This window comes from Colletes latitarsis, chromosome 12, assembly GCF_051014445.1.
Source record: "Colletes latitarsis isolate SP2378_abdomen chromosome 12, iyColLati1, whole genome shotgun sequence".
NCBI lineage: Eukaryota > Metazoa > Arthropoda > Insecta > Hymenoptera > Colletidae > Colletes > Colletes latitarsis.
The window spans coordinates 17,552,765-17,568,560 of NC_135145.1; the positions used below are offsets into that span (position 1 = coordinate 17,552,765).

A 15,796-nucleotide genomic window follows, 5' to 3' on the forward strand; every position below is an offset into this window, starting at 1 on the left:
TGAATCAATTTTCTGTAGTTCATTTTTGTAGAATAAATATAATTTAACTGTTTTTAAGGAAATATACAGTGACTGTCACTTAAAATCGTACACCTAGCAATTCGGTCGATATTTTTTCAATAAAACATAAAAATTGTACTAAATTATTGAAACTTGTATAGAGGCATATAGTGTAATGTTTATTTATTTGATACATAAATATTAAAAAACCTTTAGTAGTACTCAGTAAATTAAATAAAATTTGAGGTTGTGTATGAAACTTAGCTGGCAGTAAAAATCGTACACAGTTGGTAACACTGAAAATCCAGTGAATCCCCAATTGCTTTTTGTCTAATAATGGTTAGCAACGATTGAATCTAGCTGATTTAGAAGCATTCTGATTGTTATATGCGTTGTTCTACCAAAAAATCAATAAAAAAGACTTAAAATGCAACAAACTACAGTAGCAGAGCGTGAATTAGTTATGTATCACTATAAAAACAAAATAAGTTATAATGAAATTAGTAAAATTATTAATCGAAGTAGAAGCACAGTTCAATGTGTAATAAAAGGATACAAAGAAGAGGACCGTATAGTGAATAAATTAAAAGAGAGATAAGAAAGTGAATAAGAAACTGATAAGAAACTGAATATCAGGGATGAATGATGGATTGTTAGAAAAATTAAGAATGATCCAAGGATTGCTCCAAAATTAGTGTCGAAAGTTGAAAAATATTTAAATAAGGAAGTAAGTGATTCAACCATTAGAAGAGTATTAAGAAAACAGAAGTATCATGGTAGAGTTGCTCGAAAGAAGCTGTTCAGAAGTTTGCAAAATGGGAAGAATAGGTACGAATTTGCTAAGAAGTGTATAAAGGAACAATTTACTTTTTGGAAAAATGTAAGTTTTACTGACAAATCGAAATTTAATATCTTCGGTTTGGAAGGAAGAAAAATTGTATGGAGAAAACCAAATACAGCTATGGATATTAAAAATCTCTGTTTGACAATTCAATTTGGCTGTGGGTCTCAAATGGTCTGGAGCTGCATGTCAGCATCTGGCGTTGGAAATCTAGTATTTATTGATAATATAATGGATAAGTGATTGTATTTGAGTATATTAAAAAATAATTTAAAAGAAAATGCTGAGAAAATGAGAATTTTAAACGAAGCACAATTCTTATGTAGTGAAGAGTTGATTATTGTATAACTGCCCTAAAGTTCTTCAAACGCCCCCACAATCTCCTGATATCAATGTCATAGAACATATTTGGAACGAACTGGACAAAAAAGTAAGATTACACAATATTATAAACAAGGAAAGCCTTAGAAAAGCTTTGCAAGAAAAATGGTCGAAAATAACACCTGAATTTTGTGAGAGTTTAGTAAAATCAATTCTTCGACGACTGCAGTGTGTTCAAAATGCATTTGGTTATCCAACTAAATATTAATATAAACAATTTTTATTATATATTATTCTAAAACTGTATCTTATTTCCTCTGTACGATTTTTACTGACAGCTAAGTTTCATATGCAACCTCGAATTTTATTTAATTTACTGAATACTACTGAAGGTTTTTTTGTATTGTTGTTATGTATCAAATAAAGAAACATTACACTATATGCCTCTATATGAGTTTCAATAATTTAGTGCAATTTTAAGTGACAGACACTAGATAAATATAGATTGCTAACGTGATTGCAAATATGGTATATTCTGTTTCTTCAAATTTCAACATGTACAGATATATAGAAAAAATGTCAAAGAAGAAAGGTAAATGGCTCGAAGAGCACTACATCCGTAGGACCTTACATTATTTTCAAATTCAACAGTGTATATGTAATTAAGAATTGCATTCTTTTTTAAAATGGCAATGTATATTTTTTCTTACACAAATCTATTCCCCTGTCCATTCTACGTAAAAACTTATTAAGGTATCATGGCAAAAAAATTATTAATTCTCAAGATATTTTCAAGTATTATTTAGTGAAATACAATCAATTTTTCAAATTCTTAGTTTTTGTACTTGAGTTGTGATACGTAAATTGCTACTGAATGATATGAAATACTTTCTCGTACAAATCAGTTTCTGTTATGATAACAATGACAAAACAGTATTTACGTTTACAACATAGTCATAAAGCGTTTGAGCATCTTCTTTGATAAAGATATTTCTTGAAAATATCTCGAGAACTAGTATTTTTTTGCCATGACACCTTAATAAGTTTTTAAATGCAATAAAAAATATCCATTTCCATTTATAGAAAGGATTGCAATTCTTAATTGCACATACACTGTTGAATTTGAAATAATCTAAGGTCCTACGGATGTAGTGCTCTTCGAGTCATTTACCTTTCTCTTTTGACATTTTTTCGTAAATACATTAATAACGGAGTTATGACCTGAAATAGTCTCATGGACCACTCTGTATAGAAAATTTTAGGGTTGTTTTATAGTTATGACACGCAGTGTATGTATACTGATTATTTGTTCGAAAGAAAAAGAAAACATTATGCATACTGATTTACACATTATGGTTAAAGGAAAAAAATGATCGCTAATAAATTCTGAAAATAATCATATTTCAAGCGATGGAAACGTCAACAGCTAATTAAGTACGTTCTTTTGTTTCGTTGCTTTCGTGTCTCTTTGAACTACAGTGAGCATCAATATAAAGTTAACACTTTCAATTTTCAACTTTTCTTTGAAATAATTTAAAAGGTATGGAAAGCTCAATTTGTCTTCTATAAAAAACGTATATTATTTTTTAGTAATAATTTATCAATAAGCAAACATATAATGCAAAGAACAAAAAAAGTCCCTTTCCCTTGAGTCAGTATAAAGTTAACGCCCCTACTTTTATGTACACGGTTATAACTATTGCAACAATTTCTGGTTATGTTGATTACAGGTAACAGGTTATGTTGGCATCACTGTTTAGTAATATGACCTTGGGAAATCCCGTGTTTTGTTTCCATGGCAAAACAACAGAGGGAGATACTATTTGTGTAACCTCGAAATGGGTAAACAAACAACTGTTGAAGAGCATCGAATAATAATCGACATACATATAAATAGAAAGTCCTTATGAGAAATTGCTAAAGTTGTGCAAAGAAGCCATGTGGCTGTGAAAAAGATCATTGACAAATATAATAATCTCGGATTATTAAGTAATATTGATCATAAACAAAGGGACTTGCTTGCTTATTGATAAATTATTACTAAAAAAAAATATTTTTATAGAAGACAAATTGAGCTTTCAATACTTTTCAAATTATTTCAAAGAAAAGTTGAACATTTCAAGTGTTAACTTTATATTGACGCTCACTGTACACTGTTGCAAACAATGAAATAGCTAGAAATAAATTACCTCATATCCGAAATGTCGTCGCTAGAGCCCATTTCTGCAGTGGAAGCACCAAAATTTCTATCAGTCCATTCATCCTCGTCCATTTGACTTTGGGGTTCTTCGGCATCCGATATACCTGCCAAATTTTCAAATTCTATTCTTTCAGGCGTTTGACCACGATCGAGCAAATCAAGCCCAACAACGCCCTCCAAAGGTATCTTTGTCTGAAAGTAATAATTCCAATTTATACCAGTAATTGTAAAAATGTAATTCGAGCACACAATTGGAGAACAAATGTTACCTTTTCCGTTATTTTTAAGTTTGCAGGCGTGTTGGGTATATTCTCCTTATTCAACGACGTGAGTTTCTTCTTCTCCGCGCGAGCTTTTATCGTTCCCGGGAAACCAAAGTGTTGCGTGCAATAGAATCGTCCCCCGTTTTTGTCCCGATCGAATGTATGGTTTCCTGCGATTGCAAAAATTAGCGTATAGAAATCGATCGTTTGAAAACACTTCGAGATAGAAAAACAAAGAACAAACCTATTCTTAATGAGGTAGAGCAATATTCACAGCGGAAACAGCCTCGATGGAAAAATTTCCCTTCAGCGCTAAGTCTCTCCATCAAATAAACTCTCTTGTTGCAGAAATGACACACCTCCGCACCTCCTTGAGTAGGTAACGTTATCGTGGGTTTAATATTCTGAAAGAAAAATTTAAATGATTCAAGCGTCACCTACTGATTTTAAACGTTCAGTAAAAAAGAATTTTAGTCAGCACATCCATTCATTTTAAATGAAACATCTTTAGTAATATATTAATTGTTACACGTTGTACAATCGAAGGGGATTACTACATATTGTAAATATATTACTAGCATAGTAACAGGGTCATTGATATATTAGTAAATGGTGTGGCATTAGAGATGTTACTCGTTAGGAACGTTATATTAAAACACGAGTATTTTCTTGTATCTTGTGAAAAAATAACAAATAATATTTACAGGCAGACAGGAACATGACACGAATTTACTACTTCCGCGTTAAAGACCGTACGAAATATAGTAAACGTTACAAAGACTTCGAACATCTTGCTGACTATATCCTTGAGAATTGAGGTTCTGTAATATCGTATTTACCGATTTTTGCACCTTGGGTTCCGTGTCTTGACTTTTATTCGAAAACTGCTCAGCCATAGCTGAGACTTTATTGTACCCGAGCACATTACCCTCTTTGATCTTCCTGTCTATACTCTTCAGGGTATTGTCAATATCAGCATACTTACTATCTATATCCTTCTGATCCCGCCCTTTCTTCTCCATCTTGATTTGTCGAGCTAAAAACTGAATGAAGCATATACACATCTGAAAAAACGTTGATTACCGGTTACCGTTGATCTTTTTCTATGCCAACCTGTTCTCGACTCCATTTCGGCACGCGTTCTATTTTATCGTGTCGAACGGAACGACCCATCTTATTCTCCTCGATTTTTTTTTCGATTTCCTTCACGTTCCAATCAGTCTTCTCGATCTTGCCTGTTGCGACAGAATGGCAAAATTATACTTTCAGAGAAAATTATTTAACACTAGATTTACGGACTGAGCCAATTCGACTCATTTAGAATTTTGTTGTTATACAGGGTGTTCGGCCACCCCTGGGAAAAATTTTAATGGGGGTTCTAGAGGCCAAAATAAGACGAAAATCAAGAATACAAATTTGTTGATGGAGGCTTACGTTAAAAAGTTATTAACATTTAAAGTTCCACCCTTATTGAATTTTTTTCTCGAAAATGCGCAAGATTTCAGCGGTACGTCTATTCACCAAAAATTATTGTAATTGACACCCGCAATCGAAAATAATTTTCCCAAAACGATTTGAAATTTTTTTTTTCCGTCGAAAAATTTCACACCTCGAATTTTTTTCTAGAAAGTGAGTAGGATTTCGGGGTCATATCTATTCACCAAAAACTATTGTAATTGACCCCCGCAACCGATAATAATTTTTCCAAAAAGATTTGAAATATTTTTTTTTTCGTCGAAAAATTTAGGCACCCAATTAGATTTTCAGTAAGGAATTTTTTTCTCGAAAATGCGTAGGATTTCGGGGGTATGTGTAATGACCAAAAATGATTATAATTAACCCCTGTAACTAAATATAATTTTTTTTGTAACATTTGAAATTTTTTAATTTCGTCTAAAAATTTCAGTATCTACTTGAATTTTTTTCTCGAAAGTGGATAGGATTTCGGAGGTATGTCTATTCATCAAAAATAATTATACTTGACCCCACTAAATAAAAATAATTTTTCCGGAACGATTTGAAATTTTTTTTTTTTTCGTCGAAAAATTTAGGCACCCAATTGTATTTTCAGTAAGGAATTTTTTTCTCGAAAATGCGTAGGATTTCGGGGGTATGTGTAATGACCAAAAATGATTGTAATTAACCCCTGTAACTAAATATAATTTTTTTTGTAACATTTGAAATTTTTTAATTTCGTCTAAAAATTTCAGTATCTACTCGAATTTTTTTCTCGAAAGTGGATAGGATTTCGGAGATATGTCTATTCACCAAAAATGATTGTAATTGACCCCTGCAAACGAAAATAATTTTTCCAGAACGTTTTGAAATTTTTTAATTTAATTGTTACTAACTTTTTAACGAAGCCTCCGTCAACAAATTGGTATTCTTGATTTTGTATACAGAGTGTTCAGCCACCCCTGGGAAAAATTTTAATGGGGGATTATAGAGGCCAAAATAAGACGAAAATCAAGAATATAAATTTCTTGACTGAGGCTTTGTTAAAAAGTTATTAACAATTAAATTCAAAAATTTCAAATCGTTCTGGAAAAATTATTTTCAGTTCCGGGAATCAATTACAATCATTTTTGGTCATTACACATACCCCCCAAATCCTACGCACTCTCTAGATAAAAATTCTCTACCGTAAATATAATTTCTGGCTAGAAATGCTTCCTCGAAATTTCATGTAAATGTTTAAAATATCATAACTTCTGAACGGATTGGAGGATTTTAATGTTTCAAACGGCAAACAACGCGTATTTTGATGAAAAATATGTGGAAATTCCAAGAATATTCGAAAAGTTGTTCCTTGACCCCTTAATGTGAGAAAACCCCCATAAAAATGGTCAAATTTTCAAACAGCCATCACTCCTACAATAGTGAATATATTTCATTGAAATTTTGGCGGGAACTAAAGTTCATGGATACCTACAAAAAAGTATTGAACAACTTTTCTGTACAGCGCCAACCAAATATATTAAAAATGAAAAACGAATTTTTAAGAAAAATTGACAAGGGGTAGGTGCCTAAATTTTTCGGCGAAAAAAAATTTCAAATCATTCTGGAAAAATTATTTCCGGCTGTGGGGGTCGATTACAATCATTTTTGGTCATTACACATACCTTCGAAATCCTACCCATTTTCTAGAAAAAAATTCGAGACGGTGTGAAATTTTTCGATGGGAAAAAAAAAATTTCAAATCGTTTTGGAAAAATTATTTTCGGTTACGGGGGTCAATTACAATCATTTTTGGTGAACAGACCTACCCCCAAAATCTTGCACATTTTCGAGAAAAAAATTCAATACGAGCGGAATTTTAAACGTTAATAACTTTTTAACGAAGCCTCCATCAACAAATTGGTATTCTTGATTTTCCTCTTATTTTTGACACCCTGTATATAAAAAACTTGAATATTATTTTTTAATAACATATGTTGGTTTTTAATTTTGTAATAAATTATACATAAATATGAATTCCTCCCCTCGACTTACCCCCTCATTTCGTATTGTCGAATGTGGCATACCTATTTTTACGATTGTGAGTCAATTTGACTCATAAAATGATTTAACAGTTAATTGCTTTGCAAATGAAATTTCTGGCTTACATAAAGAATCAGAATTCTAACACCAATTTACGCGTAAACATTCATGTTCAATCTTGTCAATTTATTAGTTAGCTGAGCCAAAAAAAACTCTTTCATAATTCCGACTTATACATCGCGCGTAAACAGAGCATTTGTAGTGAAATAATATAATTCTATAAAATCAATTTTTTGTCAAATAATTTCACCAAGTTAATTTCGATATTTATTTGTAAAAGGTATTTCAATTGATATTTACTTTACATCTAATTACGTAGGGTTCCCATCGTTGGGAAAAATCAGAAAAAATTTCTTTTGCTAAATATACTTAAAAAACACAGTGTATACGTAAAAAATGTTTTTAATGAAATTTTTAATAATAAATCTTTCATTTAAATTGATTTGGAACTATTCTTTTTACAAACAACTTGAATTTTATTGTACGAGTCAAATTGACTTATTTCAGTAAAAATAGGTATATAATCAACATCCGTAAATCTAGTGTTAAGAAAAACGAAAATTATTTAACACTAGATTTACGGAAGCCGTCAATTTGACGGATGTCAGATTCCATATTTAAAATTGCAGAACACGTAAATATTATTTTTTAACAACTTATGTTGAACTTGATTGATGCAATGGCATGAATACATATTTTAATTAAAAGAAAAATCGTATTTTAAGGTAATCGTCAACACGAGAGGTATCAATGAATATACGTGCTATCAATGCCCGTAAATCTAGTGTTAAGGAAACAGAAAATAACGTAACACAAACCAATGGCGCGCAGAAGATCCCTGGGTTTCTTTTCAGACGGAGTGGATCCCTTTAGTTTGTCCTCGATATTTTTTATTCTCCCAGAAAATTCTTCGTCTATACTATTCCTACGATGGCCAGCATGTATCTTAGGTTCTCTATCCTAGAAGTAATTAATAGTGTGAAACGAATTGAATAGATACAAGTCCATGATAAAGACAACCACAGATTCGTAAAACTTGTAAAAAGAAGCGAGAATGCACCATAATTTTTGTAATCGCAGTAGACGTATAGAAGGAGACCAGGACTTTCATTAATATACATTTGTTATGATTAGCTGATTAGCGTGTCGCGTTTATTTATCTCACAGTGTATAGTGTTAGTGTCATAGCATTTTAGAAGATATATAAAAATATTCTGTTGATATTATAAATACCATTATTTTGTGAGTACAGTTAGTAGCACAACTGGAAGTCTTCGCATTGTTTAATATTATTAATGCATATCGCATGCATAAAATTCGTAGTTTTGTACTCTTTTTGTTTTTTTATTTTGTATGGTTAGTTAGCATATTCGTCTTTAATTTGTAACGAAAAATAACAGAACAATTTTATTGCCCGCTGTAATAAAATAAATTAGTATGCAAACGAGCAGTCCACAACTAAATCATTTACATACAAAATTTATTGTATTATATTATAGATATATATGTTATAACATTATCCATTGTATCGTTGGATAAATAATTGTATTTTTAAAATATATGTAACCGTTTGTTAAGAGATTACTTAAAAGAGAAAAAAAAGACATTACACACTCCCAAATCATTCACTTTCCAGCTTACTGGGTGTAATATTTTCTGTTCTAGATATTTCACTCTATCCTTGAAATCCGCTGCTGTTTGGCGATACAAGAATATCGAATAATCTTCGAACGGCTCGTCTTTCTCGCGTTTCGCATTCGCCTGCAGCATCTGCATACTTTTGTAGAATTGCTGCGTCGCCATCTTTCGCAAATATTGCCGCCTTCTCATACGTTCTGCACGATTTTGTTCTATTTCGCTGAGTTTCTTCTGTCTTTCCTCCTTTACGTGCACCGCAAAACGTACAACAGCGTGACATTAATTTCTCAATTATATTCGACGTCTGTTTCTATTTTCCAGCTTAAGTCTCATTTCTTTGCCAAAATTAATTTGCACAAATGTGTACACGTTCATGTTACACGTTTTAACTACAGTAGTGCCCACATAAGTGACCGGATTTTTGCCCACATAAATGACCAGAGTTATTCCCACCAATTCTTAGAAGCCAAATGGCTTCAAACATCAAGCATGTCGAGTGGAACTTAACGCCAGTCGTTATCGACACACATTGTATACAGGGTGTTCGACCACCCATGGGAAAAATTTTAATGGGAGATTCTGGAGGCCAAAATAAGACGAAAATCAAGGATATCAATTTCTTGACTGAGGCTTCATTAAAGAGTTACTAAAAAATTAAATTAAAAAATTTCAAATCGTTCTGAAAAAATTATTCTTGGTTACAGGGCACAATTACAAGCATTTTTGGTGAATACATATACCCCTGAAATCCTACCCACTTTCGATAAAAAAATTCGAGTAGGTACTGAAATTTCCAGACGAAATTAAAAAATTTCAAATCACACTAAAAAAATTATATCTGGTTACAGGGGTCAATTACAAGCATTTTTGGTCATTACACATACCCCCGAAATCCTACGCACTTTCGAGAAAAAAATTCTTTAGCGAAAATCTGTTGAGCTGTTCATAATCTTCTGGCAAAATGGCATCAAATAAGGTTGAAGATAGTCGGGGATTCCCGTGGCTTTTCTTCGAGCCACATGATCGACATTACTGTATTTTATGTTTAACTATGTAATATCTAATGAATAATTAAAGTGGTTGTGTTTAACATTTAAATATTGTCTATATATAGTTATTTAATCAGTCCCTATGCAAGGGGGCCTGATATTTTTCAACAAAATCTAATGTGAGGCCAGAAATGCTCCCCTGAAATTTCATGCGAAACTTTAAAATGTCATAACTCCTGAACGGATTGGAGGATTTTAATTTTTCAAAATGCAAACAACGCGTATTTTAGTAGAGAATATGTAGAAATTCTAACAATATTGAAAAAGTTGTTCCTTGACACCGTAAAGTGAGAAAAACCCCCTAAAACTGGTCCAATTTTCAAACGACCATAACTCCTACAATAGTGAATATATTTCAATGAAACTTTTTTCTAAAGTAGCGCTCATGGGTACCTACAAAAAAATATTAGACAACTTTTCTGTACAGCGCCAACCAAATTTATTAAAAATGAAATTTTAAGAAAAATCGACAGGCGGTAGATGCCTAAATTTTTCGACGTAAAAAAAAATTTCAAATCGTTCTGGAAAAATTATTTCTAGGTTTTCGGGTCAATTACAATCATTTTTGGTCATTAGACATACCCTCGAAATCGTAGCCATTTTTGAGAAAAAAATTCGAGAAGGTTTGAAATTTTTCGACAAAATTAAAAAGTTTCAAATGAATCTAAAAAAATATTTTTGGTTGCAAGAGTCAATTACAATCATTTTTGGTCAATAGACATACCCTCGAAATCCTACTCAGTTTCGAAAAAAAAAATTCCTCACCGAAAATATAATTTCTGGCCAGAAATGTCTGCCTGAATTTTCATGCGAATCTTTAAAATGTCATAACTCCTGAACGGATTGAAGGATTTTAATGTTTAAAAAAGCAAACTACACGTATTTTGATGGAGTATATGTAGAAATTCTAACAATATTGAAAAAGTTGTTCCTTGACACCGTAAAGTGAGAAAAACCCCCTAAAACTGGACCAATTTTCAAACGGCCATAACTCCTACAATAATAAAGGTATCTCATTGAAATTTTTTTCGAAAGCAGAGCCAATGGATTCCTACAAAAAAGTATTGGACAACTTTTCTGTAGAGCGTCAAACAAATTTATCAAAAATGAATAACAAATTTTTAAGAAAAATCGACAGGGGTAGGTGCCCAAATTCTTCGACGCAAAAAAAATTTCAAATCGTTCTGGAAAAATTATTTCCGGTTACGGGGGTCAATTACAATAATTTTTGGTGAATACACATACCGCCGAAATCCTAACTATTACCGAGAAAAAAATTCGAGAAGGTGTGAAAGTTTTCGTCGAAATTAAAAAATTTCAAATCATTCTGGAAAAATTATTTTCGGTTACGGGGGTCAATTACAATAATTTTTGGTGAATACACATACCGCCGAAATCCTAACTATTACCGAGAAAAAAATTCGAGAAGGTGTGAAAGTTTTCGTCGAAATTAAAAAATTTCAAATCATTCTGGAAAAATTATTTTCGGTTGTGGGGGTCAATTACAATCATTTTTGGTGAATCGACCTACCCCCGAAATCCTACCCACTTTCTAGAAAAAAATTCGAAAAATTTGTTTGGCCCGAAATTGTTGAACCGTTCATAATTTCGCGGCAATGAGCACGCAGCCAAAGTGGCGACACCTATAAGATTAAAGATAGTGCGGGGATTCCCGTGTCTTTTGTTCGAGTCACATGGTCGACATTACTGTATTTTATGTTTAACTATGTAATATCTAATGGATAATGAAAGTGGTTGTGTTTAACATTTAAATATTATCTATATATAGTTATTTAATCAATTCCTATACAAGGGAACCTGATATTTCTCAACAGAAATCCTATCCACTTTCTAGAAAAAAAAATTCAGTACGGGTGGAACTTTAAACGTTAATAACTTTTTAACGAAGCCTCCATCAACAAATTTGTATTCTTGATTTTTCTCTTATTTTGGCCTCTAGAATCTCCCATTAAAATTTTTCTCAGAGGTGGTCGAACACTATGTATATGGTTTCAGATGCCAGCTATTGTATCTCACTCGCACTTATCCTCTTTCCTTATCTCCGTTGAATTCGGAGAACTAACCATGCCCACATAAATGACCAAGACCAGTCCCGAGCTTGGTCACTTATGTGGGCACTACTGTATCTACTACACTCGTACGATCACAATAAGTGACAAGATAGTATTATGAAAACAAGGTAAACGAAGATCGAGCTACGCTAATCTGCTTCACTTTAAAACGAGGACGTTAAATGTTTCTAGTTTTTAAGATCTACATTTTTTCTTCTTTTAGCAGGACACTCGTTAAAATGGGAAATAACTCTATTCGTGGTGTGTTTAGAACAATGTAGCTTATTAGACACGAGAGCAACAGAACGGGAGAATAGGTTAACTAATGGTTCTCTTCAGAACGGTTCACGAATAATATAAAATACGTGATCGAGTAAAAGTGTCTATTATTTGTTTCTTGATGAAGCGAAATTAAAACACGACACACATTGATTTGCGTATTTTGAAATGGATATAAAGGAGAAAGATGATCGTCAAAAGCGAAATTAAAATTGCAGTTCTGAATTTTGAGCGATTTATCAGTTCCATCGATTCATGTTTCAGATATGTATCATCACTCGTCATTTTGCGTTTTACATTTTATAGATTGATTGTTAGACTTATCTTTCTTTCTTTTCTTCTACGGTCTTCCATATTCTTATACGACTCTTTTTAAAATTTAGGACTACAACTTTAATGATCATCTTTTGCTACTATCGTTACCATACTATACAGATGAGTATGTGTCTTGTATACTTGTACATTTTTACTGGATCGTGTATTGTATATTATTGTGCGTCATTCTAAAAGGGACTGCACTCCAAGTGTCAATGAGTATGTAAGAACATTCTCTCTTTCTGTTGTTCTTCTGACCAATATACTACCTACACTATTTTGAACATCGTCCGATACAGATTAGAGAAAAAAAAGAAAAACACAACCTTTATGTTATCTATCGTAATTTGTTCATTTAAAATGCTTTTAGTAAATAGGACAAATACAAAAGCTGGCGTAGCAAATATATTATGACATAAACATAAATATATATGTATATACGTATGTATATAGAAAAAATTTAAAACATAACCGATAGTGTTCGCAATGTTCCACTGACACTTTCGTTGACTATGCGAAGTGATTAGAATGCAATGACTTCCTTCTGCGTCATGGCAATGGTAACTCCAATAATTACGATTAAGAATGATACGATTATCCCACGATACATAAGTGCTTCAATCTTCTGCCACCGTGACTATAGGATACAAGCATTGTAAGTATCGCGCGTGTGTATGGAACGTTAGTGTTTAAATTTCCAACCCTTTATGGAATATCTTTAATAAGCGGAAATACAACTACGGAAACTTACATTGTATTATCATTAAATAATTTATTCCATAAAGCGTTAAATACGTGACTCAACCCTTTGCATTCACAGTTGTTCTCCTGTGTCTAAGCACTCAATCAATTCTATATCACGACACGCAAAGAGTTGATGTAAGATTTAAGGAAAACAGAATGTTTCGACCTTGGACTTTCTGCTGACTAAAAGCATTCGAAAACATACGTATGGTTAAAAAATTTGTAGACGAAAGGCTTCTAATCTATCTTGTGATGTTATTGTATATCATACTGTTCTCTACTTTGAACAAGTTTCAATTAAAAGTCAAGAAAATATATGAAACCTACCACTGTCGCGCCCATCTTCTCCGTGCTGCGTCTCTTTCGAGAACGTCGACTAATCGTGTCCCCCTTCTTATCCGCGGGGTATAAATTTTCGTTATGTCGCGATCGTGAGTGTCTCGTTCTCGTTGCGCTCTCTTGCCTGACGATACGGTCGAGCAAATGAACTTTTTGGTCAGCCGTTAATTGGCTCAATTGTTTACTGTGCGCAGGCCTTTCTTCGTTTTCAGGTTCCTTCATGAAACACGATCAATGCGTTGGTACATAAGAATACAAACTACACATACGGATAATTAATCGAAAGGGAATATTATTCGATCGTTAATTTTACTATTTTCCATACAACATTTCTGGTACTCTCTATCGAAATTTTTTGGCGATCTGAACGTTCTCCTCGACGTCTAAATATACTTTTCCAAAATTTATCTTTTATCCAGCTTAGCGTGAATCTGTTATCTTCAATGATAGTTTCGCTTAACGATATCCTGTTATTATTATAGTCTAATGGCTTAACGGTCTCTTGAGAAAACGTTCGAGGAATGGGCTGAGATAATGATTCTGATCTCCGGTCATGAACGATGTATGATGGAGTTTGGTTCCAATGGGACGGAGGATCGGGCGTTCTTGGACGAGGATGTGTCTTGATTAACAAAGAATGCTCTGCCGACAGTAAATGTTCTATCCGTGATTTTGGACATGATACTGAATACTATAAAACATGGAACATAAATTAAACATATTTGGATCGCTTGACTACTAACGTATAAGTTTACTTACTAATTTCGGATGTCTAATGTATGGAATTTCACCGCGGAAAACATCGTATATTTGCGTCAAATACGAAAACATTGCAAGTTTGTCAGGAATCTCGCATTCGGCCATCTCTTCTCCCGTCATTATCTAAAAAAATCAATATTTAAATGTCGCAATCCCTTATTGCTTCTTCGTTGGAACTATTTATATTCTAGTATCGAGTGCAATTAAATTCACTTGCCGGAGGTATGCCCAATTCCTTCTCCAATATGTCGAAGGCCAGTTGATTGTTCTTCGCAACATCCTCCGGTTGCATACTGTGAAAATCTATTAGATCTGGACGGTACTTGTGAATGATCGCACAAATAGCCAGACCATTTTTGAAGGAGGCACCCATATCTTCAATTTGAACCGAATCGTATAGAGCAACCTGCCTTTGCAGCCAGCGAAGCAACGTATCTGGATGGACTTGAGATTCGCCACGAAGATCTGTATGATATACGATCACTTGTGGTCATAATATTTCTTCTTTGTATTTAATTAACACTTTGAGTCCGGTGATTATATCACTAAGCATTTAAATATTATATCATTAAGTACTCTATAACTTTCTATTCTTGTAAACATGGAAGATTCAGGTTTTCCAATTTAAAAATTGACGAGGATATCTTTTTCTGAATAATAACTTGTTTGAAATAATTGGAACTCATTTAACTCTGAGGACAAGTTTTATATAATTATATAACGTTTTTCGGTTTGTAATATCAGCACCTTCAATAAACAAAATATCATAAAATACAAATAAAATTATACCCAGACCTAACCAAAGTAATATACACAAAACTGCGAATGAAAAACAAAATTTTTAAACGTGAACAGGTGAAATAAGAAAAAACTATTTAGAATAAGTTAGAATAATAATCTTAATATGTATTTAACGTGGTTAAATTTATTTACGATTATTTATTTATAAGAAAATGGAATCAAAATATGCAAATTTATTGCATCCGAAGAATAATATTTTATTTTAGCAATACGTACCATTTTTGTGTGAATTTATATTTTAACTTTAAAAAGAATTGAAATTATTGCAGAATATGTTATATAAATATATAATGAAACTTGTTTTAAGAGTAAAATGAGTTTTAATGATATAACTTGCTGAACGTTTGGAAATTTACTGCCACCGTGGGTTTAAATGGTGCCGGACTCAGAGCGTTAAATGTGCAATAAAGAATGTGCCATATAAAAAGGCAATTGTTACAAAATACTCAAAACTTACCGCGTCGGCGACGTTTTTTAGGGATATCGACGTCAGATTGCACAGGAGGCTGTTTGATGCTGTCGGGATCATCTGTATCGAGGAGACTTCGTACTTGCATTGGAGTTACAGAGGATACATTCAGATTTGGGTATCTTAAAGAGAATTGATTAACTGTAGATAGCGAGAAAACAAATTA

At 32.6% G+C, this 15,796-nt stretch overlaps 1 protein-coding gene across 8 annotated transcripts in view; it reads right to left on the reverse strand.

Moving 5' to 3' along the window:
- The window catches only part of Mical (Molecule interacting with CasL), a 223,137-nt gene that overhangs the window by 13,581 nt on the left and 193,760 nt on the right, over positions 1 to 15,796 (reverse strand). For 6 of the 8 annotated variants that reach the window (XR_013080867.1, XM_076780078.1, XM_076780081.1 and 3 more), the window contains exons 7-17: positions 15,619 to 15,752; positions 14,578 to 14,825; positions 14,361 to 14,483; positions 13,590 to 13,817; positions 8,807 to 9,046; positions 7,984 to 8,125; positions 4,739 to 4,860; positions 4,465 to 4,689; positions 3,870 to 4,029; positions 3,632 to 3,795; positions 3,352 to 3,554 (exon numbers count right to left, since the gene is read on the reverse strand). Coding sequence is in view for 7 of the 8 variants with exons in the window: in XM_076780078.1 (XP_076636193.1) it covers positions 3,352 to 3,554; positions 3,632 to 3,795; positions 3,870 to 4,029; positions 4,465 to 4,689; positions 4,739 to 4,860; positions 7,984 to 8,125; positions 8,807 to 9,046; positions 13,590 to 13,817; positions 14,361 to 14,483; positions 14,578 to 14,825; positions 15,619 to 15,752 (1,989 nt within the window). In the remaining variant the exon portion in view is untranslated. The remainder of the gene's footprint in view (positions 1 to 3,351; positions 3,555 to 3,631; positions 3,796 to 3,869; positions 4,030 to 4,464; positions 4,690 to 4,738; positions 4,861 to 7,983; positions 8,126 to 8,806; positions 9,047 to 13,589; positions 13,818 to 14,360; positions 14,484 to 14,577; positions 14,826 to 15,618; positions 15,753 to 15,796) is intronic. The other 2 variants (XM_076780076.1, XM_076780082.1) reach the window with 2 other exon arrangements.